The 23,171-nt window shown below is 58.5% G+C and overlaps 5 protein-coding genes across 5 annotated transcripts; all 5 read left to right on the top strand.

The window, feature by feature from the left end:
* Window positions 1-107: 107 nt before the first annotated feature.
* Window positions 108-4,985, top strand: LINJ_36_4540 (conserved hypothetical protein; the record flags this gene model as incomplete). Its single annotated transcript, XM_001469973.1, has 1 exon — window positions 108-4,985. The coding sequence occupies one exon, from the start codon at window positions 108-110 to the stop codon at window positions 4,983-4,985; it is 4,878 nt and encodes a 1,625-aa protein (XP_001470010.1).
* A 2,225-nt stretch (window positions 4,986-7,210) lies between these two features.
* LINJ_36_4550 (hypothetical protein, unknown function) lies at window positions 7,211-8,866 on the top strand (the record flags this gene model as incomplete). The annotated part of the gene is made up of 1 exon (XM_001469972.1): window positions 7,211-8,866. The coding sequence occupies one exon, from the start codon at window positions 7,211-7,213 to the stop codon at window positions 8,864-8,866; it is 1,656 nt and encodes a 551-aa protein (XP_001470009.1).
* A 1,467-nt stretch (window positions 8,867-10,333) lies between these two features.
* On the top strand, window positions 10,334-13,003 carry LINJ_36_4560 (conserved hypothetical protein; the record flags this gene model as incomplete). Its single annotated transcript, XM_001469971.2, has 1 exon — window positions 10,334-13,003. One exon carries the CDS (start codon window positions 10,334-10,336, stop codon window positions 13,001-13,003), a length of 2,670 nt encoding a protein of 889 aa, XP_001470008.1.
* Window positions 13,004-15,403: 2,400 nt separating this feature from the next.
* RPT6 (proteasome regulatory ATPase subunit) lies at window positions 15,404-16,633 on the top strand (the record flags this gene model as incomplete). The annotated part of the gene is made up of 1 exon (XM_001469970.1): window positions 15,404-16,633. The coding sequence occupies one exon, from the start codon at window positions 15,404-15,406 to the stop codon at window positions 16,631-16,633; it is 1,230 nt and encodes a 409-aa protein (XP_001470007.1).
* A 4,679-nt stretch (window positions 16,634-21,312) lies between these two features.
* On the top strand, window positions 21,313-23,169 carry LINJ_36_4580 (conserved hypothetical protein; the record flags this gene model as incomplete). The annotated part of the gene is made up of 1 exon (XM_003392782.1): window positions 21,313-23,169. A coding segment is annotated over one exon (1,857 nt), but the record flags the coding sequence as incomplete, so codon positions are not given.
* Window positions 23,170-23,171: the final 2 nt, after the last annotated feature.

Raw genomic sequence — 23,171 nt, forward strand, 5'->3', positions numbered from 1 at the left:
TCTCAAAGAAGACACAACTCCGCACAGAAGAACGGACCCCGATTTGAGACTGAGGACACACTTTCTTTTTACCTGTATTCGCTCCTGCCACGTCCTTCTTTGATCAGATGCCAAGCACTCGCTGCAGCACATCGTCACAGTCGCGGCGAACTGGAACTGCTGCAGCAGATCTGGCTTCAAGATCCCCCACGCGCTCCATGCGCCGCACTAGGCAGGAAAAGGGCAAGCCCTGCTACGAGGCGGTCGAAACCAGGGAGGAGGTGACAACCTATATCGTTACAGCGAATCATGTACACGCGGCTGTAGAGCGCTCGCCGCCGCACCAGGAACACGTGCTGAAAGGCAGTGATAGACGCACACAAAGTTGCAGTGGAGCTGCTCGGCAGGAATACCCTCGATTGGCGTATTACGGCAATGACCGCGCTCCACGGACGAATCAGAGCGCCCCCGAAATGACGGGCGACAATGCACGGCGGAGGCCGCAGTTCGGTGCTCTCGCCGTTGACCCTGGCAGCCGCTACGGCAGCGCAGCCAATCGCGGCCGCCCCACCTGCAGCGACAACGCGACGTCGAACTTTGCGACGCGCAGGCACGCCGCTGGTGCTCATCCATCACGCTCCTCCCGCATAGTGAAGGCCCCGGCCGATATTTCGACGCTGGAGGACTACAAAACGCCGACACGCCGTCGCCGAAGTGGTGGGCGCTACGCGTATGATCACGGTGTAGGGCATACGGAGGCTCCTCCAGCGTGGCGCGGTGGCCGCCACGGCCGTCGAAGCTTCCCTGCAGACGTGCACGCGCATGACAACGTCGATGTGGAAGAGACGGAGACGAACTCTGCTGCCGCAGCCGCTGCAGCGGAGCCGTACCACTTTCGGATTCGTCTGCACGAGTGTCGAGGCGTTTTTGCCGATCTGAAGGCGTCATGCCGTCCTCCACCTGCGGTCTACTTTGCCGTGCACACCGTGGAGGAACGCGGCCACTCTGACATTGCAGACAAGGGCAGCTACAACCCCGTCTTCTACGACGAGTTCATGTTCTCGTCGGCCGACCCGGAGCACGACGCGCTGGTGTGCACGCTGGTGGCGGCCAGCTCAGTGAACACCTCGCGCGGGAGCCGCATGCGACGGGACAAGAAGGTGGCAGAGTGCGTGCTGGCGCTGCACAACTTAGCGTGGCAGGTGGAGCGGAAGGTGTGGGTGCCGCTGGTGCGACACCCTGGAACCTCGCAGGCGTACGAACAGGGCGAGGTGCTGGTGAGCATCTACTCTGCCGACTTCGGCTACGACGATGTGGCGACAGAGGAGGAGGAGGCGGCGTGCTCTGCTGCCATCCACGACACACTGACCCGGTACGCTCCGCAGGAGCTGCACCGACTGGACTGGATGACGTCTGCGTATGTGAACAAAGGCCCCGAGGCGCTGTCTCAGTTACGCGCGTCCTACCGGGCCCGCACAGTCGAACCCGTGCCGGTGCGCGTGACGGTGCAGCGCGTCGAAGGCTTGACGGACGAAGCTGGGGGTCCGACTCGGGCCTCCGATATCTACGTGGTGGTCGGGGACGGCCGCGTGGAGCGGCGGTCCAAGACGGTGCCGTACCGCCGCTGCGCCACCGTCAATCAGGAATTCAACCTTGCCCTCGCTAATCCGGCGGTGGACGCTCTGAGCGTGACCGTGCTCGGCAACGGCCGCAAGCTTGGGGAGGCCGTCGCTGGGCTGACGAACGTGCAGGCCGGGAAGGCGAAGGAAGTGACGCTGATGCTCGTGCGCGCTGCCGAAACTGGCGATGCCTCGAACGGGGGACAGGTGACGCTCACACTTCAGACCGAGAAGTACAGCAGTCCATACCAAATGTCCGCCAAGCAGGAGGCTCGGCTGCGCGAACGCGTGCTGGCGCACTTGTGGTGTTATCTTCGTGACGATCTGCACCGCCTTGACGCCATTGTGGGCAGCATTGACAACGAAGAGGTGTATATGCAGAAGTGGGCTCGCACCGTCGGTCCCGAACAGAAGCCGAGGCGGCTTCAGGTGAGCGTACGAGAGGCACGCAACATAATCGCCGACGGCGGGCTGCCGCCGCGGTGCTACGCGCGCATTACTGCCGGGCCGACGACCGTACGTACAGGACTTGCCACCGTCCGCAACGGCGTCGTGACGTTTAAAGACTCCTTTAGAGTGCAGGTGTACGATCTTGCTCACGACGCTGTCGAAGTTATGATCGTCGCGGAGGGTGATGACGGGGAGCGGGAGATGAGCCGGGTGTGCTTCGGCGTCGCCACCCTTCCTCGTCAATGCCTAGTCGTGCGCACGCTTCATCTCGTCTCCGCGGCGACGAAGCGCGCTGCCCACGTGCAGGGCGAGCTGACGGTGGAGCTGTTGGCAGAGGACTTCGGACTCACTGGCGCGTTGGCAGTCGCTGCGGCGGAAAACACCAGTTTCGCCTCTAGTGTGCACATGCAGCGACTGGAGGCCATTATGCAGCGCAGCTCACCAGAGAAGCTGCACCGCGTGCCGTACATGCTTGACACGGCGCCGCCCGGTAAGGCCGAGCGCGTCGTCGAGGATGAGGCAAAGCAGCACGGCGGCGACGTGGCGGTGGCGCCGATGACTGTCAAGATCCTCGGCGTCAAGGCATTTAAACCTGCCGTGGATTTCTACGTGAAGGTGTACCTCAATAACGAGCCGATTCTTCGCACCGGAGATGTGAGAGGGTCGACTGTGGTTACCATAGATATCGAAGACAACAACGAGGCGACGGTCCGGCTGAAAGATGCCCCGCAGGCTGTCATGACCTTCAAGATCGCTCAGCACCGTACGCTTCGAAAGACGGCGGTGCTCGGCGAGGCCGAGGTAGCCTTGGTGAACCTCGTGAGAGGAGAGAAGAACGTGCTGTGGGTGCCCTTCTTCCAGCCGGCGAAGGCGTCGGCGTCTGGCAGCGGTGGCGAAAGCCGACGCTGCTCGGCATCATGCACATCTGACAGCCGGGACAACGTTGTAAAGTTGAAGGGAAATCGCATGCCAAACTCAAACGGCACCGCGGCCGCTCGGCAGCAGCGATTGCCGGGCGCGTCACTGGCACGCCACGGCGCCGCTGCCGCCTCGCCTGTCGGCATGCTGGGTCTGGAGCTGCAGTCTAATGCCTTTCCGGAGACCACCGTCACAGAGTACAAGCTGGGCGACGAGTCGGGGCGGAAGGGCGTATCGGCGCAGGAGGCGGTCACAGAGGACGTGACGTCGCTGATTGCCAAGATGAGGCCGAGCGAGTTGCCAAAGGTACAGCCCATGATTGCGCAGTGCACGTCGTTGAAAAGTGCGCACGACGAACTCCGCGCAGAATTGTCGACGAGGCCGATCTTGTGCACTGTCTACGTGAACATCGAATCCGTGGATCTTGCGACAGAGACGGGCAAGACGCAAGAGGCGCAGGGCGGGGTCGCGGTGGAGGCGGTCTACGGTAGCGAGCGTCAAGAATCGCGCAAGCGGACGGGGTTTGCGAATGACGCGCTGCATCAGCGACAGCTCTACACCCAGATCCGCCTCGATATCCCCGCAAAGCTTGACGGCGCCATTAGCGGCCGCAATGGTGCCACTTCGAGATCCGCAGCGTATGCCAAGGGGGCGCCAGCCCTCGAGTTGCGCCTGATTGGCGTTCACGGCAACGAGGGCGCATCAGGCGCGGTGCTGGTCCCGGCTGGGGGCCTTGCTAGTGGCGGCGCATTCGGTGAGGGTAGTAAGGGCGCCTATCACTATGACGCGGCCGATACCGACTCCGATGCCACGGCGGACCCCTACTACGCGGGCGGCGAGAACAATCTTCACAGCTACATAAGGTTCCCCCAGAACCGCGGCCGACTCCGGAGCACCACGCAGCCGGAGGAGGAGCACATGAGGCGTCCGTCGAAGATGCGCATTATGCAGCAAGGGCAGCGGCAGTCGCACCCACACCGCAACGGCGGATCCACCGTCTCATCGCACTCTAACCACTACCACAATATCCCTGAGGATCAGTACAGCAGCTATCGCGAAGAGGACGGCAAGCGCTACCTCGGAGGCGCGAACAACATTCACAGCTACGTGGGCTCTCCAGGGCAATCTTTCCGGCACAGCATCGCCGACTCGGAGCGGACGCCGCCCCGCCACCAGGTCGGGCTGGCGAATGCGAGTGGCAGCAACCGGCAGGCCGGCAGCACGTCTCGGTCTTCGACCGCCGCGTCGGTGGCGTACAAGTGGAGCGCCCCGTATAGAGGCGAAATCGGTGTCGTTCGCCTGTCCCTGCGCGCGCTCTTGACGAGGCCGCTGTACACGATCGGCGACACGCTCCGTGTGCCGATCGTCGCACCAGTTATTCCAGCCAAGCTGTCCTACCATGCCCGTTGTTCCCCTGCGGTTAACCAACGCTGCATCGTTGGCCACGTCACGCTGCGGCTAACACTGCCGGCCTTTGAGCACGTTCCTGAGTCACTGCGGCTGGGCGGCCACAACAACATGTCGAAGGTGGTGCCGGGCTATGTGCACTACTATGAGCGGCGCATCAGCGCATACTTGCGGTCGCACAACGCGCGGGACCTGGTGTCATTCCACTACGATTTGTACGAGCGAGACGTGGTGTCCGGGTGCTGGCCGGTGTCCCTGCCCCAGTGGATGCAGACGCTGATCAAGCGATTTGGTCCCGAGACAGAATACGTCGGTCCGGTGCCCTCGCTCCCTTTAGTCCCCGAAGAGTGGGAGCTCGTGCGGCAGCGCGCCGACGCGTTGCGCCGTGAGCGGGAGGCGGCTCTCGCGCCATGGAAGCAGGGCAGCAAAGTCGGCGATGACCATACCGACGACCACATCGACGTTTACTCCAGCCGCGGTGCGAGCCCCTCTGCCCACTCACGCGGCAACTCCCCAGGCCGCAGCGCATGGGCGGATAGGAGGAAGGGCAGCAGCGTGAACGGGAGACTCGATGCAGGGACGGCGTCAGCGGAGGCGGTGCACCGCTTCTAGTGCTCAGAGCACCTGCCAGAGTGCTTGCTTTGATGCCGAAGTTGTCTCTTCCCCTTTGGCGTTCGCCTTCTGTGGACGCGCTGTGACGAACTACCCATGCTGAGTGAACCGCGTCTCTCTTGAGGGTCCGCTGTCGTGACGGGTGCACCGTTGGCTTTCTCTCTTCTCTTTGTCCCGCTCAAGCTGTCTCATGTTTGCTGCATTCTCTCTTTCTGCCCGTTTCTCTCACATGCGCGCGGTCTTGCACGGGCCACCTGGTGTATATGAACGTATATATATATATGTGTACATGTGCGTGTGTGTGTGTTTAAATCACGTGCTCTCGCTCGTCCCTCGTCGATTGCGTTTCCAATGAACACCATCTTTTTTTCGTCCCGCTCGATTCCACTCGGTGCGCGTTTTCGCTTTCCTTCCGTTGCGTGAGTTGTCTTTTTTGGTGTTCCTTGACGTGAGGCGCTTTATTGCGCCGCCGTCTCCTCACTCTTGGTTTGCTCCGACAGCCGTCTTTGTTTTGCCGTGGCGCCGCTACCTTTCGGGCATGTGTGTCGGTCTGGGCATTCCTTTATTTATTTATTTATTTTTTTCGGGGTGTGCCGTCGCTGACGTTTGTGTTCTCCTTGCTGTCCTCTCCCCACCGCACGCACTCCGTCTCGATTCGTCCAGAAGGGGTACAGGCCTCTTCCACACCAGCGGGTTCTTTCGCACAGGGAGGCAGTGTGTGGGGTACAGTTTGATGATGGTGTTTGGTTAGCGGGAGGAGAAGGTAGGAGAGAATAACAGTGACACAATTCAACGTGCTGGTCGATGCCTGTTGTTTCGTCCATCCGCTTTTCCGCCCCCCATTCCTCTCCTCACCCTTCTTCCTCCATCGATGCATGATGTGACGGAGGCGTCCTTCACGACTCCATGCGTCGTCAAGCCTAGCAGTGGTAGTGTATTTTGTTGCTGTTGGGCACACACACACACAGACTCTTTCTCTGTATATATCTGTGTGCATACTTGTGCTTTTTTTTTCGTTAGAAGGCCCTTTTTCTCTTTTCCACTCGCTTGTTCTTTGTCTCCTGGGGTGCTGCACAAGTGAAGTCTGTCATGTACATCGTACCTCTGTGCCTGCCCCCTCCCTTACTGGGTTGGCATGTGCCCCTCTCCCTGAATCCTGTCTGTGTGTGCGTGTGGGTGCGTGTGGTGAGGCTCTACATGGTTTGCGTGGTGCGTTGATGTGCTTCACCATTTTGATGATATCACTCATAGTTGTCTCCAGCGAGAAAAGAAGAAAAAGCTTGCATGCAGCACTTTAGTATGTGCGCATGCTTGTGTGTGCGCGCGTGTGTATCGCGCGCTGTGCCACATGTGCCACGAACACGCAGATGACCCTGCTTTCAGCTTCTCCGCTGGACTCCGTGTTTTTTTTTTCCGCACCTTCTCACGCATCTTTGGAGAGCGCTAGCACCGCGTTTGCTGTTTACTCCTTAAGGTGACAGAGCCGGTGCACTGCCGGAGCACAGGTGTAGGATGCGTTATGTGCGAGGATGGCATGCGCCCTGCACCTCACGCAGACCTCTGCAGTCGCCAAGGACCACTCATCCTTTGCTTTTCCGTCTTGTTCGTACGTGGACGGTGCTGTGCTGATCTCTCTCTCTCGTCCCGCGATTGTGCCTCTGCGCCCACCATGCTTACGGGCCCCAACCCGGCTGTCACCGCATGCTCGTAATCGTACACGCATCTCATCCATATATCCTCGCGCTGATGTGTACGTTGAGTTGCAAAGTCCACAAGGATACCGCTTCTACGCGCCGTCATCAGACTACATATCTGGCGCCGACCACGGAAAGGGGGGAGCAAGCTTCTCACTGGCCATCACAACATAAGCGTGTCACATGTTTTTTTTTTTGCGCAGCATTTTATCTTTGCGTGCGCCTCCGCTTGTGCCAGATCCGTCCGTGGCGCCCTTTTTTTCTTACTGGACGGAAAGGCTAACACGGAGAAGAGGGTCGATCGCATAGAGACAGTGACGATTGGCAACTGCCAGCGAGTGGCTCTTCTCCTCGTAGCGCTTTCTGAATCGGCTTTCGAGCTATCGTGAGGAGGAGCGCACAAAGAGGGTCGTTTTCATTTTGTTTAGCTCTCACGAAGCGCGGAGCTTCACCCCCCCCCTCCTCCCCTCCCGCTCGGGTGGTCGCCATTGCGGTAGTTTTACTTGACGCTGTTTCTTAGGTAGCGTTACGATGAGCAGCTACGACGCTATGAGTGCGGTGAGCAGCAACGGCGCTGCAGTGCCGGAGATCAACTTGCACCCGAGGCTAATGACCTACCGGCCCGACAGTGACTCGTACACCAGCTCGGCACGTCAGACGCCTCGTAGCTCCCGGGCGGTCCCCACGAACGCGGAACTGGCATACGCGGGAGTAACGGCGCAAGACGGCGTCGTGCAGCAGCTTTCTTCGCGCAGTGAGGAGAGAGGGTCGCTGGCTGGGCCCCGCGAAGTGTCGGCGCAGAGTAACTCTGGTCACCGGGTCTTGAGGGCGATCACAGCGTGCGGGCCGATTGACGAGCCATTGCAGTTTAGCCAACCACAGCAGCGCCGCGCCGTCCGTGACACCCCTCGCGAGCAGCAACCGCAGCAGCACCAGTCTCAGCTGACGCGCAACATATCGCACGGTGTCGTGACTCGAAACCCAACCGGAGCCGGCAGCTCACGCGAGCCGATCCGCCCTGGCCGCAGCAGCCGCAGCTCCACCCCGCGGATCCCATCGAAGTACAACGACCCGTACGCGCACGTCACCTCCGTCGTGCAGGAGTACCGCCAAAGCCGCATCAGTGCCCTGGAGGCGCAGTACAGGGTGGTGCGCACTCACTCTAACACATCCATTTCACAGGGTTATGATACAAGGCAGAGTCAGAGCGCGTCGCCGCGCTCGGCGGAGGCGAGGCATAACGCCTCAGCACACAGGCGGCCATCTGCGCGTCCCAGAGATGAATCGCGGCGGGTGTCTTCCGCGTCGTCTCGCACTCGGCAGAACTCTCCGCTGCCGCGGGCGATGGAGGAAGAGTACCTGCGTGGTGGTGTGCCGCGCGCCGCCCTCGACGCTCCGCACATTCGCTACGCTGAGGCACTGCAAAACATGTACAACTACTCCTCCTCTGCCCAGCGCCTCGCGTGCATGTCTTCTATGTCGAGCAACACGACGACCGAGTACGTGCCAGATGTGGCAAGGAGGATACCAGACCGCTTCAAATACGTTCCACCCACGGAGGAGGAGCGGCGCCACCATCGCGAGGCGACTCTGCGCGCCCTCGAGGAATGGCGTAGGCGGCAGTGGGCCGGGCAGAATGCAAGCTGCGACGAGGACATGGCTGCCGGCGGCGCCGCGGTTGAACCGCGCAACCGAAATCTAGCCAAAAACCAGGCTGGCACCCGCTCTCAGCAACCGCAGCCGGCTCGCTGGGCACCTTCCGCATCATACGCGCCACGGGAGTCGCAGCTGCAGCAGGCTAGCCACGAGAAGGCGGCGGCTTGGGCTCTGCAGAAGGAATTTGGCAACACTTCGGACTCTTTCTCTGGCCAAACAAGGGACTCTTTCACACCCTCTAAGAAGCACAGCGCAAAGAAGGCGAGCAAGATCAGGGGTGCGGCCGAGCAGCACGATGACTACTCCACGAACGAGGGCGCAGGAGAGTGGGAGCGACTGCAATCATCTGTGGGAAAGCGGTCCGTCACGCCGATTAGCCGCCGTCAGAACGGCGCTGGCTCGCGAGCCTCGTCGCGCAAGGGTCGCAAGTCCCCACCGGAGTCAGCGCGTCTCGAAGACGGCATGAAGCTGAACTCCTTCCGCCAAAAGTTGCTGTTTGACATAGTTGCCCCTACCGTGTCCATCGCATAGAATCTAACCAGAGCTACTCGTGAAGCCTTTGCACAGAGAAGGCTGGCACGGCACGTAGCAGATGACGATGACAGGGGGAGGAGACAGCGCCTGCGTGGTGGAGTAAATGTATGCTTGTGTGTGTCTGTTTAGAGTGGTACCCTTACTTTGCTCTTTGGCCGCGTTGGCTGCTTCCCACGTGTGCAGACCGCGAAGGCAGCGACTTAGGGATCTATGCGCCTGCATACTCGTGTGCAGATGTGTTTGCGTGCGTGTTTGTGTGTGTGCCGTTTATTCGGTTCTTTTTTTTTCTTCGCCAGCTCAGCTTTGTGCGGCATTGGCTGCTTACGTCGTTGTGTGGGTTTCCTTTCCTTCTGTGAAAGGATTGCTGTGGTGGTCTCCGTTGACCCCTCCCCCCCACTTCCCACCCTTTCCCTCTCCTGTGCGTTGCTGCCATCGTCTTGCTTGCTTTTCCTCGTCAATCATTGTCCACACGGCTCATGACAGCCTCGCGGCTGTCTTCTCACGCAACTCTGTTTTTTTTTTCTTTCGTCATATGCCTGTTCTGTACTGTTGTTTCGCCATACAGTGACACTTCCGTGGGTGAAAAAAATGAAAGGCGGGGGCGTCGAGGCACCTGTGCGCACAGAGCCCGCACCTGCGTCGTTGGCTCGCGGATGCCATCGGCAAAGGATGCCTAAAAAGTTGTCCTGGCGACGTGCATCCCTGTCTGTGCCACAGCGAGGGTGCAGGTGGCCTCGGCGAGGAAGAATGAAGAACAGCGAAGAAAACAACGCTCTCTTCTGCCTCTGCTATAGGTCGCCAAACGACACTGGTGAATGCCCATCTCGTCACACGCTGTCTCATCGCGCGGGGGCGATGCGCTTGGCAAGACCTGCATCTCGTCCACTCCTCGCGGCGAGATTCAGTATGCGACAATAAAGCCGCCGAATGTTTTTTTCGTAGCTCGCCATCTCTTTCTCTTACCTCGCCATCGCTTTCTCTCCAGCTCGTCGACTGCTCCCAACCTCACACGAAGGGAGTTATCTCCACCAGAGTTAGTCGCACTGCGCGCGTCACCGCGGCCAGAGAAGAGAGAGCGAAGCGTTTTTGTGCCGCTGCGCCCTGAGAGGAATCATAAACTTCTCTTCTCTTGAAGGTCACGCCACCTGGCGTGCAGGTCACATAGGGTTTTCGGAGGCTTACGAAGGGAAAAGCCTATGCGTGTGCATGTCTGGCCCTGTCACGCTCTCTAATCGAAGGGAACTGGCAGAGCTCATAGCGAGGGTAGCTTAGTGTCACTTTTTTTGTATATCTAGTTGCTGGTTTTGGCGGAGGGGAGGGGCGTCGTCCTGGAAACATCCCACGGCGGTTTGTGATCTGCACAGATACCAGCAGAGGAAAGGACGGCGGCAGCTGCCATTCGCGCCGCGGCCGTTCAAGCGCTGGCCTTGTACTGTGGCCGCTATCGCACGCTTGTCATCTTGGATGAGACCCGTCGCTGCTTCGGCGTGCTTGTACATGGACGACTCGCGTGGATCAGCTCTGTTTCCGCAACCGAGCACACCTGAGCCGCAGCGCTTCCAATTCCGAAGCCTGCGGTGGTGCCCGGAGGCACAGACGCCAACGGCCCAGCGTAACGGATCTGTGCCCTATGCAGCGGAGGAGGTGGCCTATATGTATGCTGACGAGGAGGGTGTGCCGCATGCGCAGCGCTCCAACGTAGGGCATCTCACGCGGTCGCAGCCGCAGGATGACGGCGCTAGTCCTTGCACACCGCGAACGGTGTGTCAGCCTCGGACGAGGCAGCGCGCGGAGCTAGCGAGCGCGCATCCCTTTTCCGCCTCACTGCGCACCGCCCATGCGTCCGCTGCTCCCCTGCAGCAGTCGCCGTGCTCATTCATGCCATCCATCGCGGATGCTCCCGTGGTGCGTCGCACTCGGTCTCTCTCGTGTCCAAGTGCCGATCGATCCGTTGCACCAGCTCGCTGTTCAGTCGGGTACGGCACCAGCAGTGGAGTAGCAGGGCAAAACATTGGCCGACACACTACCGTATTGAGTGCTGTGCCACCCGCCGGTGTGAAGATGTGTGGCTCGCCGTCCGCTGTTTCCGCTGCATGCTCGACAGTGCCGTTACACTCGGCGTTGTCTACGACAGCGCACTCGATGGCGAACGAGCAAGGCCGTGCGCTTCCGGAGCGCCACGACGGCGTTGATCTGCCCGCTTGCGGAAGCAACGACGCCTTTTTCGCGCACACGTACACCACGCAGCCGTGTGCCACCTCCGCCTCCGTCCCACGGCTCACGCGTCTTTCGCTCTCCTCCAGCGGGCACAGCCCTGCTGTGCTGACGAACTGGTCTATTGGCCGCCCGACCACGCTGCGTTGCCGCGACACGGACTCTGACGTGCACTGCGATTGGGGCGCCATTCAAGGGGAGGATGAGGCGGAGAAGAAGTCGTTGATCGGTTGTGCGACGCAAGTCTGGCGCGTCTCTGCCGAGGTGCGGATGCCGCTGCAGTGTTCCCATGGCACAGAGGCGAAAGAGGAGGAGACGTTGCTCGGCGACCCGACCTCGCATGGTGGTGACTACCTGACAAACGGCAGGGACGTATTTGCGTCCTCGCCACCGATTGCGTGGCAGCCAGCACCGCTCCCGGCGTCTTTTGCGGCCTCCCAGCTCGACCTTTCCGGCTGCGGCCAGGACAACGCTGTGCTGCTGAGCGGTGTACCTGTGGCGAGCGCCGAAGAGGAAGCCCACAATGAAAGCCGCGAGGTGACGCGATCGAACGCGATACCGACAACCGGAGACATTGCGGCCACGAAATCGAACGGTTCCTTTGCCGGCTTGGAGGCTGCACCGCGCAAGGGCTATGCCCGATCCAACAGCGGCACGCCTCCGCGAAGCGATCTCGGTTCTCCGAACAACGCGGCAAACCTGAAAGCGCAAGGTCGCGCCGCTAATGGAGCGTCTGCAGGTGTCGAACTCGCGTCCCGCGCAGCAGCTTCGGAGACTAACTCTCACCACTTCGGGGCATCTCTGTGTGCCAACATCGGCAGCGGCTGCAGTGCCCGCTTGGGAATAGCTGCGGAGTGGCGAGACCACATGTGTACCGCCACTCCGCAGGGACGGGGCGTGTGGGTGGATGCGCCGGCACAGCTGCGTGGGTCCGAATACCCCCCCTCCACAACAATGGCTGAGGCGGTTGCCGCGCGGCTGGCGCACATCTCTATCCACACCTCTCCTACCCCAAAGCGACTGGCGTTTGAAGAGGAGGAGCTTGTCGAGAGGGTCAGCGGTGGCGGCTCGCCGACGCTGATCCCTGCGGTGCGCAATGTTGCGGACGGCGCTGCTCGACGGCGCGCTTGCAACGACGCTTCAGCTGCTCAAGGTGGTGGTGGCTCTACTGAAGTCGGCCTCCTGGGTAAAGGCGCCGGGGGCCTGGGCAGCAGCGGCATGCGGTGGGCGTCGGCGTTTGGCGATAGTGGCCATCGTGAGCTGTGTAGCAGTCACATCCCCAGCGGGCTGCAGCTGCTCCGCTCCCGAAAACGTTGCCTTGCCGAAATGCAAGCGACAGACACGCAGGAAAGGCATGCCGACACGCTGGCTACCGTAGGTATCAACGACGCACACGATGCAAGTTATCTTGTACCCGATAGGGTCGGTCCTATGAGCTTAGCGACTCCTTTTGAGAACCTAGAGGAGGAGGGTAGCGACGGCGACGAGGAGGCAGTGAAGAGGCAGAGGCGCGAGGAGCAGCGTCGCACGCGACTGCAGCATCTTCTCCCGGCTTCGCTAAACACGATGGATGACCTCATTCCATCTCCGGCGCGAGCTCTTGGGACGGGAGTTGCTCCCTGTTCATTTCTACTCTCCTCGCGCGTGTGTAGCGCCGTGCACGGGATTCAGTCGGCGCAGGATCAGCAGCATCAACAAGACCGCACCCGAAACGACGATCCGGTTTCGTGGAGTCAGATGAGCAGCATCAGCTACGTGACGCCGGCGTCGCAGAGCACGTCGATGGGCCTTTGGGGGATGTCAAGCACACTCTCTCAAGACCACCACGGCGGCGCAGTGGTGTGTTCCGTCGGCTCTGGCTCGCAGGTGTTGACACCGCTCCCAACAAATGTGACGCCGCAGCCATCACGCAAACCGTAGAGAGAGTTGTTTGCCTCTTCACCAACACCAGCAGCGCGCTCGAGAGTTGTCTTGCACTTACTCGTGCGCATCCCTCGGCCACAGGCTCATGTCGGCGTGTCTCTCACTCTCTCACAGCCACTTTCGCTTTTGTTGTATGTATATATATATATATGTATGTGTGTGTGCGTGTGTGCCAGGGTGCCGCTTCCTTTCGCTCTTTTTTTTTACATTGCGTGTCTCTCTCCATAGGTGCAGGCTGGCCCCTGATCAGCCCCTTCTCCCCCTCTTCCCACGCCCAGTGCGTCTGAACGCCGTTGTGCAGTGGACTGGCGCTTTCCGCGCCGCAGTTGCGTTCCGTCTTCTCACCTTATTACTACTTTCTTTAGCGTATTCTCACGTCATCTTTACTTCACCACCACCTCGCCTCTCCTCCTTTGAATACTTTGCCCTCTCCCTCTGAGCTGACCTAGATTGTGTGTTTCCTTTCGAAAGCCGCCTCTGTCTCCCACCCAACCCCCACACTCCTCTTCGTGTTCTCTTTCTTGTGCTTTCAGCGCCGAGGCAACGGAACGGCCGCAAATGACGACAGCGAGGAAGAAAGACGAATGACCCTTGTGGGCACCCACGCAGTCCTCTCCTCTCGTTCTCTCTGCCCACTCCCCTTCCAGTTATTCGCCTTCGTCAGCGTGATGTTTCCTCTCACGCTGCGCTTCTCTTCCTTTTTGTTGTTCTGCCCTTCTCCATTGCTACATTTTTTGTGTGTTCCCCTGCACTCGTTAGATCAGTGAGCGCACCGCGCGCCCCCCTCCCTCCCCCCAGCATCGGCGGCTTTGCCTGCTTCTCGCCCATGTCGTGGAACTCAGCAAGTGCCGACACCCCTCTCGTCTCCCTCCCGCCACACGGATACATCAAGGCCCTACTTTGCCGTTCATTTATGTCAAGGAGTGTGTAAACGACCTTGTGTTTGTGTATCGCGCTTGTCTTGATGGCCGTTTCTTTACTGTGTTGCCGCGCCCTGGCTGTGCGTTTGCTAGATTTCGGTTCTCGTGAGACCCACAGTCCCGGCGTCTCTTTTCACCCTGTAGATTCCACACGCAACTCTTGTCGTGCTGTGTGTGTGCGTGTGTGCTTTCCGTTTGGTAGATTGTAGTAGATGCTCACGATTCACTCGCGTGTTGGTGCTTGCTTGTTTTGTGTTGTTCTTTGTACACCGAATCACCGAAGTATGGTCTTTCTTTTTTGTGATGTGCGCATCGGCAGATGACAGGAAGGGCCTGCCCCCTTCCCCTCACTACCCCCCTCCCCCCTCACCACCACCACCACCACGGAGAAACCCGCTTTTACGTTTTATTCTTTTCCGTCCGCAGAAGAATTCTCCACACCCCACGTCCGAAGAATCAAATAGTCGAAAACAAGTTGTGCGCAGTTTGCAGAACTGCAGCAGCGCGACCCTATCACGAACTGTGTTGCAGCAGCGGTGAGCGAAAGGGATCCGAGGTGCCTGCCTCTCAGTGCTTGTGCTGTCGCGTTGTATCACTCGCGGTCGGTGCAGGCACCCTGCTTTTTGCGGGGCGCGAAACGGGGCGGAAACCCCCCAGACAAGATTCATCTCTTGGACTTCATAACACACACACACACACACACACGCACACATTTAGTTGTTGAAACTTCTGACGCGGCTCTCTTGCCAGGGTGCACCGCAACGGATGGTGCAAGAGTATTATGCGACCGGCAGGACTGCCATTCCGTCATGTGGCCCCTTTGTTGTGGTTCTACCGTGCTGGAGCGGGGAAGGGGCTGTTGACACTTTTTGCCCACACCGTACTCTACTCTCCATCACATCGCACCACTCATCATCTCGTCTATTGAACTTCCATTGTGTGTGTGTGTGTGTGCCGAACAACCCGGCGGCACCCGCCTGCACGTCCACAAAACTCAAATGCATGCTCATCTACTCACACATGCAAGAATAAGGAGAACGCTGTATTATCTTTTCCCCCCTCTCATCGAGTTTGCGCTTTTCTCTCTCCCGCTCACCGTCGTTGTTCACATCACCATATCCTTTGCCGCTGTGTGCGCATCTCTGTGTGACTGCGCGCAGCTTTCGAGGAACGTCATCCGCAGCACACAGACCGGCTTTGTTTTCTCTTCCACGGCGCTCTTCTCATCTATCAAAACGCGCACGCGCATTCATACAAAGTTGCGTCTTGTTAGGCATTCCGCTGTCGCACCTGTGAACCGACAAGTAGCCGTGCGCGCCGTCGATTCGCCGGCTTGTCGCTCGCCAGATATCAGCACTCAGCAGCTACTTAGTGTTTTTCTTTTGGAGGATTTTCTGGTAGACCGGCATCATTTTTGCTCCATCTTGGCTGTGCTCTCGTTTCCTTGCCGCCAACACTCCCCCGCAAACATCCAGCCATGCTCGCTGACGTTGCCGCGCCGTCGTCGTCGTCAACGGCGCCGGGGAGCAACACCGCCGTCTCTGACTACTTTCTTCAAAAGATCCACGAGCTGCGCGCGACGCAGAAGCGAACCCTCGACAATTTCGAGCGCCTCGAAGCCCAGCGCAATGACCTTAACCGCCGTGTCCGCCACCTCAAGGAGGAGGTGCAGATGCTGCAGGAATCCGGCTCCCTGGTCGTGGACGTTGTCAGAGTAATGGGCAAGAACAAGGTGCTGGTGAAGGCCGGTTCTGGGCAGGGAAAGATGGTGGTGGATGTGGACAAGTCGGTGGACTTCAAGGACTTGACCCCCAACGCCCGCGTTGCCCTGCGCAGCGGCACCTCGGCAATCCACTACATTCTGCCCACGAAGGTCGACCCGCTCGTGTCTCTCATGAAGGTCGAGAAGGCTGGCAAGGAGTCGACCTATGACGAGATCGGCGGTCTGTCGCGCCAGGTGAAGGAGATCAAGGAAGTGATCGAGCTCCCCGTGAAGCACCCAAAGCTGTTCGAGGCTCTTGGCATTGAGCAGCCGAAGGGTGTGCTTCTGTATGGCCCGCCTGGCACCGGTAAGACGCTGCTTGCGCGCGCGGTGGCACACCACACCGACTGCACCTTTATCCGTGTCAGTGGCGCGGAGCTGGTGCAGAAGTACATCGGCGAGGGTGCCCGCATGGTGCGTGAGTTGTTCGTTATGGCGCGTGAGCACAGCCCCTCAATCATTTTCATGGATGAAATCGACTCCATCGGCTCCTCGCGCTTGGAGTCGGGCGAGAACGGTGACAGCGAGGTGCAGCGTACCATGCTTGAGCTCCTGAACCAGTTGGATGGCTTTGAGGCCTCCAAAAACATCAAGGTGATTATGGCGACCAACCGCATGGACATCCTTGACGAGGCGCTGCTGCGCCCTGGTCGCATCGACCGTAAGATTGAGTTTCCCGCCCCGGACGAAGCAGCCCGCTTTGAGATTCTCAAGATCCACTCGCGCAAGATGAATCTGACACGCGGCATTGACCTCAAGGACATTGCCAAGAAAACGTCCAACTGCTCTGGCGCCGAGCTGAAGGCGGTGTGCACCGAGGCAGGCATGTTTGCTCTACGCGAGCGCCGCGTGCACATCACGCACGAGGACTTTGTGCTCGCTGTTGCCAAGGTGATGCACAAGGATCAGGACAAGAACGTGTCGTTGAAGAAGATGTGGAAGTAGAAAAATGTAGACGACCGAAGAAGGCGACAGGAAACCCGTGACCATCTGCTCATGCTGCCATGCACACTGCGAGCGTGTCTGTGTGCGTCTCTTGTACGCCTTCGTCCCGTGATAGTGCGTGTCACGCAGGCCGGCTGTCTGCCGGGCATACTGCGTTGACGACTCTGCCTCGGCATCCGCCTTCCTTTTCGTCGTGCTCTCGTCATCCCTCTTGTTTTCAGACGACGTCGAGGTGTCGGCGAAGACTCCCTTGCGTGAACACACGTGCGCGCGTGCAAAAGGATGCGTTTGTGCGTGTGCGTGCGTCTGTGCACCCCGCGCGCTGCCGCTAAGGTTTTGCGTGGATGGTGCGAAGAGATGTACGCCGCTGCTTCTGCCCTGTTGCCTCCTTTCGGGTGTGTTGAGGGCAATCGTCTCCTCACAACGTCTTTCCTTTTTTTTTGTTTCGCGCTTGTATGTGTACGTGCCCGCTTGGGTTTGTTCATGTTTCTGTGTGTTGGTGCCCGTGTGTGCTTGTCTCTCGGCGTTTGCTAGCTGGTGACTTTCAGCGTCCCAAGCAGCTGAAAGGCGAAAGGCGAGCGGGAGAGAGAGAGCGGCAATGGTGGCCGTGACGGCTATCGCTCGTGCGTGTGTGCATAGACTGTTTTGTGTTGGGGATGAGGCAGTGGAGCGGGACAGGTGGCAGCCATCACCGAAGAGAATACATGGAAATGAGTGACGAAAGTGGAGCTCACCACTGTGAATTGTCTCTCTCTCTCTATGCATACTTCCGAGTGGCCACGCTGCGTCTAGCGGTTGTCGCGGCGCTGGTTTGTGACGTACTGGTGGGTGCGTGCCGCTGCCTTCCGCTTGCGTGCCCTCTGCCGCTGCTCGACTCTGTACTACCTCCCTTGCACGATGCCCTCTGGCCGGCCTCTTCGTCTTCCAGTCCTGTGTGAACTGCGGCGGTGCTGGCTTCGTCTTTTCTGAATTTGTGGGAAGGATGCAAATCGAACAAATCGAAGACAGCCCGGGCGGATACACACCGCCACCTGCAATATTCCGCCGTGCTCCGTAGGTTCCGTCTGTGTGCACGGAGGATCTCGTGCATTGGCTCACCTCGCCGCGCTGCGGCACTGGTCAACTGCCAAGATGAGGGTATGCAAGCCAGAGTGCCGGCAGTCGCTCGAGAGCAGAGAGTGCGGCGTGCTGCTTTTTCGTTGCCGAAGCGCTCACGCTCCTTTTAGTTGGATGTATTTGTGACGGCAAGGGAGCACTCCCTCTTCATCCTTCGGCTTCCCTTTTCCTTGTTCACAGCGCTGTGCCGCGTGCCGTTTGCCTTCCTCACGACCTCTACTGTGCCGAACCTGATGCTCTGCCGATTCTCGCCGCTTGCCCAACATCCTGTGTCTTCGCTGCTCCTCTACAACCCCGTCGTGCTTCTTTGTTTTCTGCTCTTCCTCTCGGCAACATCCGCTCTCTCAACTGTGTTCCTCCACACATTCGCATCGCGCTCCTGCATGTTGGATTGGCGCTCGCTAAAACTGCTGACGATCACTTTGGGCCTGCGCAGGAGTTCAAACCGCGGACCTCAGTAGTGTAGTCACGGTTCTGCTCGCGTGTGCGTGTGGGTCAAAGAAAGCGCCACGGACGGAGGGGAAAAAACAAACACAAACAACAAAGGGAAAGCAAACCACAACAGAACGGCAGATTACATAAAGCGGCCTCTTCCACAGCGACAGCAACAACCGCAGTCGCATCACTCTCAGCTCCACATTTTCTCTTCCTTTTTTTTTCACACCTTCTCCTAGCCGAGGTTTCTGCGCTCCGCCTTTCTTGGACTCTCTCATTTCTTCTTCACACCTGATCTGCCCCCTCTCCTTCTTTTTGTTTTCGTGCTTCTTGTCGTGCTCGTGAGCAGATCTAAACGATCCCTTGCCCCCACTCCTTTTCTTCGCTTACCCTCGCAACGCCACAGGCACACGGATATCGTAAAACAGCAAACACACTGGCAGCCAACAGAGTCGGTGACCGCTTAGCTGAAGATCGGGGCTCACCTTCGTTTCTTTCGGTCTCTGAGAAGCAACAACATTTTTTTTTCCCGTCTCTTCGGTTGTATTCGTCGCACGCCCATTCGGCGTGTGTCTGTGGTACTCTTGTTTCTCCTTTTTTTTCGTTCGAGTTGTTGTACGTCTTTACCTCCATCGTTTGTGGATTGTGGTGACATTTTCTTTTTTTTTTAGTGTGCTTCGCCCTGCCCTCCCTTTCTTTGTTGGTCATCGATTCGAGGCGGTGCGTGCGTTTCTGGGCACACCCTGTATATCTGCCTATGTGAATCAAGCAAGTTAGGTGAGTGGAAAGCAACACGCCTGACTCGAGAGTCTTTTTGGCGAGAGACGTCGCGCGCGCGTGTGTCGGAAAGATCGGGGATCCGTGTATCTCTCTCTATCGCGTTCGTTGAGCGCATTTGCTTGCTCGCATTTTTTCTTTTTTTTTGCGAGGGCGATTTTTCTTCGTCACCTTTGCCCCCCCCCCTATACCTCCAACTTCCTCTTCCCCCTTTCTTTGTATTGTTCTCCTGATACTCTTCCTCTGTTTTGTGCTGTGTGTTGTGGTGCTCCTTTGTTTTACGGTTTACGTCTCCGTGCCTTCGGCTGTGGGTGTTGCGTCACGCTGTTTGTGAGCCGTTTCGTGATTAGTGCGCTCGTGCGCGCGTGTCTCCCTCTCTTTTCCTTGTGTGTGTGCATGTATGTATGCGTGTATGTGTGACTGTTGTGCGACTCGCTTGGTTGACCTTTGCCAGCTTTGTTGGTGTTCGTTCGTCCACGCGTTTCTCGTTGTATTTCTCCCGAGGTATCGGTGGAGTCGTCTGACGTCTCCCCAGTTTGCTTCTGTCTTTCCTCTTTTTCGTTCCGTTGCTGTGATTCTCTTTTTGGCGCTCTTCCGCTACGTTGCCTCTGCCTCAGTGTTGAACCGAAAACGGAAGGCAGGCTTTCCTTTATTTATTTTTGCTCTGTTTCTCACTCACTCCCGGCCCGTTGGTGTCTGCGTAGGTGTGTGCCACTGCTGCGTCGTTGTTGGCTTTTCGGAGTCGTGCCCATCAGCTCTTCCCTCCGTCTCTCTCCCCTCTTCGCTTTGAAGCGCTCTCTACGCGTTCTGGTTGAGTGCTTCGCTCATCTCTTCCCTGGCACCTGTCTCTCTCTGAGTCAACTCCTTTTTTTTCTGGTTATCTCTGATCCGTCTCATTTGCCGCTGCTGGTGCCGGATTGCATTGCTTGGGTCTCTGCGCGTGTGTGTGTGTGCTGCCGAGCGGTGTCTTAAAGTGTTTTCTAGTCTCTGGCGTTCTCTGTTACGCCCGCCCATCTGCCCTTGTTCTGCGACACTATTCTCTTTTCACAGCGTGCCCCAACCCCCTCCTACCCCACCCCACCCACGCCCGCTCCTTTTGTTGTTATCTCTGTTCTCGATTGTGCGAGCGCCGCTTCGTTCTCGTTTGGCGTTTTGACGCTTTATGCGGCTGGAGGCTCTGCCTTCGAAGGATTAGGCAGTGATTTTTTGTTCTCGTGTTGCTGTAGCTCATTTTCCAGGTCCTGATTGTGACGCCGTTTTCCTCTTCTTCCTTCCGTTTGTGTCTTTGTGTGCCCCCGCTACCAACACCACCATCTGCACTGCTCAACTTCTTCATCCATCGGTCGACGCACTTGCTTCCCGTTTACGCCTTCGCTTTTTGTGCTTTCTCACGTTTTCTCAGTACCCCCTCCCCGTCTCTCTGAACGCGTGTATGTGTGTAGCTTCTTCTTTGCGTGAGGTGCTTTTGCTCTCTCTCGTGCTCTCGCTTTCGATTCTCATCGTTGCCCCATTTTCTTCGTCTTTTTTTTTCATCCCTCGTCTGCCGTGTCTCGTGCATTGGTGTGCGTGTGTTGCCGTTGTACGTGTGGTCTGCTCGCTCTTTATTGTCGGGCCACTCACTTCCTCTCGCGTCTTCCTGTGCCCGCTGTCCGCCTCTCCTCCCCCCTTTTCCTCTCCCACTTTCTTTTCCTCGCTCTCTCCGTGCAACGACAGCGCTGCCTCGAAGAGCCGTACTAGGATACACGGCTCTCGCATCTGTTCTGCGACCAGCAAGCGGGACATAGTATAATCGGCTTTTGTCTGATCTGTAACACAGAAAAGAAAAAAAAACAGAGAAGCAAAGGAGAAGTGAGCGCAGAAGGAGCGTGCTGGGAGGCCCGGGCGTTGCGTCTTGAAGGCGTCTTTTTCCTTTCTTTTGTATTGCTCTGTTTTGTTTCCTCTCCCCTCTTCCCTCTGTGCGGTTCTTTTTGTCTCCCTTCTGCTCCTCTTCCCCTCCCCAAAGTCGTCGTTAATGGGTGCTTTATCTGTTCCTCTACTTTCAACCTCGTCCTCCTCCTGCTGCTGCTGCTGCTGCTGCTGCTGCTGCTCTCCCTCTCTCCATCTCTCACGTTTTTTCTTTTTTTTGCTCTTGTTGATCTTTTTTTTCGTGTAGCTCGTACTCATTCCTACGGCCCAACCCCAGAGCAAGGGGTGCGGGCCACTCTCGTGGTTATTCGGCGTTCGAAGGGTGCAGAGCGCATCAAGAGGCACGCCGTTTGCGCGCTTCTTCGGGCTCTGGGTCGGCGTCGACGGACAGAACGGCGACATAGAGCCTACCACGCTCTTCTCCATTACACGGAAGCACTGCGGCAATGACGATGGGCTCGCTAGCATTGCTGAGCGACATTCGCGCAGCTTACTTGGCAGGCTACGACGCAGCCCAGCGATCGGGCGAAAAGATTCTCAGTCCCGTCCGGGGCGCCATAGAAAGGGCCAAGACGACGGCAGTAACCAAGGCCGCACGGCAGCGCCTCGAGGAGCACCTCCGATTGCTTTGCACCACCATTTGCATCTCGGGCGAAGAGTACGTGAGGACATTTCCGGCAAACCTCTACGTGCCGTTGTTGACGGAGATCTTAACGGCCGCCAATGTGGCGCAGAGAAGCGACGGCTACGTCATGAACCCCTTGTCATCGGAAGTGTGCGACAGCGACATGCCTTCCTACTTTAGCGTTGCGAACCAGCCATCGCACAAGGTGGGGCTAGCGAGCCGCTCGAATAAGCTCTTGTCCTCATGCTTGCCGGCTCTTGGCATGCAGGCCGCATCGCCTGTGGCGGTTTTCGCGCTACGAGCACTCGCGCTCATTGCGGACATGGTGCCCAGCGGCAGCTTCGCGTTCTGCCCTAGCCGAAGCAAGGACACCATCGCAACTTTGGCGCTTTACCTCAGCGATCCGGAATTCCTAGTCGTCAATGAGGACCTTGCTGAGGAGCTGCTCAAGTGCTTTCTGTACGTCTCCATGCTCACGTACGACGCATGCATTGACGCACGGGTGCCCGCGCGTACCGTAGAAATGCTACTCGCCTTGGAGCCCCACCACCTGCGCGTCCTGTGCGTCCAAGTGGTGTCGAACCTCCTCGCGCGCGCGCGGGAGTCGGACCTGGAGGGGGTGTGGGCACCCGTGATGGCGAAGTTGCTCGAGTCGTTCGACAGCTTCCTCCTCGAAAGCTCATTTCGCCTTAGCGCGCCTGAGACAACGCCCCAGGTGGCGACAGATGGCTCCTCCACGCCAACATCGGCGACAGTAGCTGATACCACTGCATTCACCACGCCCACCGCTGCGCGCTCGCTCACACGCAAGGAGGCGACGCTGCTGCAGCACTACATGGAGGCGATTGCGCATGCCGTCGACCGCCTCTTTGTTGGCGTTGCCTCGATGAAGGCACATAAGAAGCTTCTGGATCACATGATCCGAGTGTGCGTGCAGGTGCTGCAACTTTCTCTGAACATTATACCTTCCACGTGCGGCGAGTGGCTCCGCTCCGTCGCTCTCTCGCCGATTCTCGCCTTTTATCTGACCAATCCGCCGTTTGTGTTGCCAGTTTTGCTGCAGCTGCACGTCTGGGAGGCCGTTTGTGGCTGCATGCTGACGCTTGTGGAGCGGCGGGCGGTGGGGACCAGAGCCTCCGGCGCAGCTGCTGGCATTACAGCTCTTGAGAGTGAGGTAGCGGGCGGTGCACCAGATGACAGCGCTGCCATGCAGGGCAACAGCTCTGCGCACACCACATCGTCCGCGGCGGCATCGTCAACGTCGCTGGAATCAAATGCGCAGCGCGGCAGGGGCGAGGACGACAGTAGCAATGCGGTGGCAGATGCGACGCGGTCCAGCGCGGCCAGGCGTGGAGTTCCCGCTCTGTCAACAGGCCCGGTCCTAACAACAGATGTTACCACGATTCCCTTCATTGCCGATGAACTGCGACTGCTCCCGCTGCTGGAGTTTTTGCTAGTGCTGCTCCCATGCGCTCGCCGCGGGCACTCTCACACCGACTTCCGCCACATGACCCTCCCCTACTTCGGCTGGACCTGGGAGGACGACTTCCACAACGAGACGGAGTGCAACGAGGCGCTGTCGCGGCGGCTCGAGCGCGTTTATCAGCAGACGCGCAGCTGCCGCAAGCACGAACTCTTTGCAATAACACACGGAAAGCAGCGCGTCTTTTACACCGATTT

This window comes from Leishmania infantum, chromosome 36, assembly GCF_000002875.2.
Source record: "Leishmania infantum JPCM5 genome chromosome 36".
Classification (NCBI taxonomy): Eukaryota; Euglenozoa; class Kinetoplastea; order Trypanosomatida; family Trypanosomatidae; genus Leishmania; species Leishmania infantum.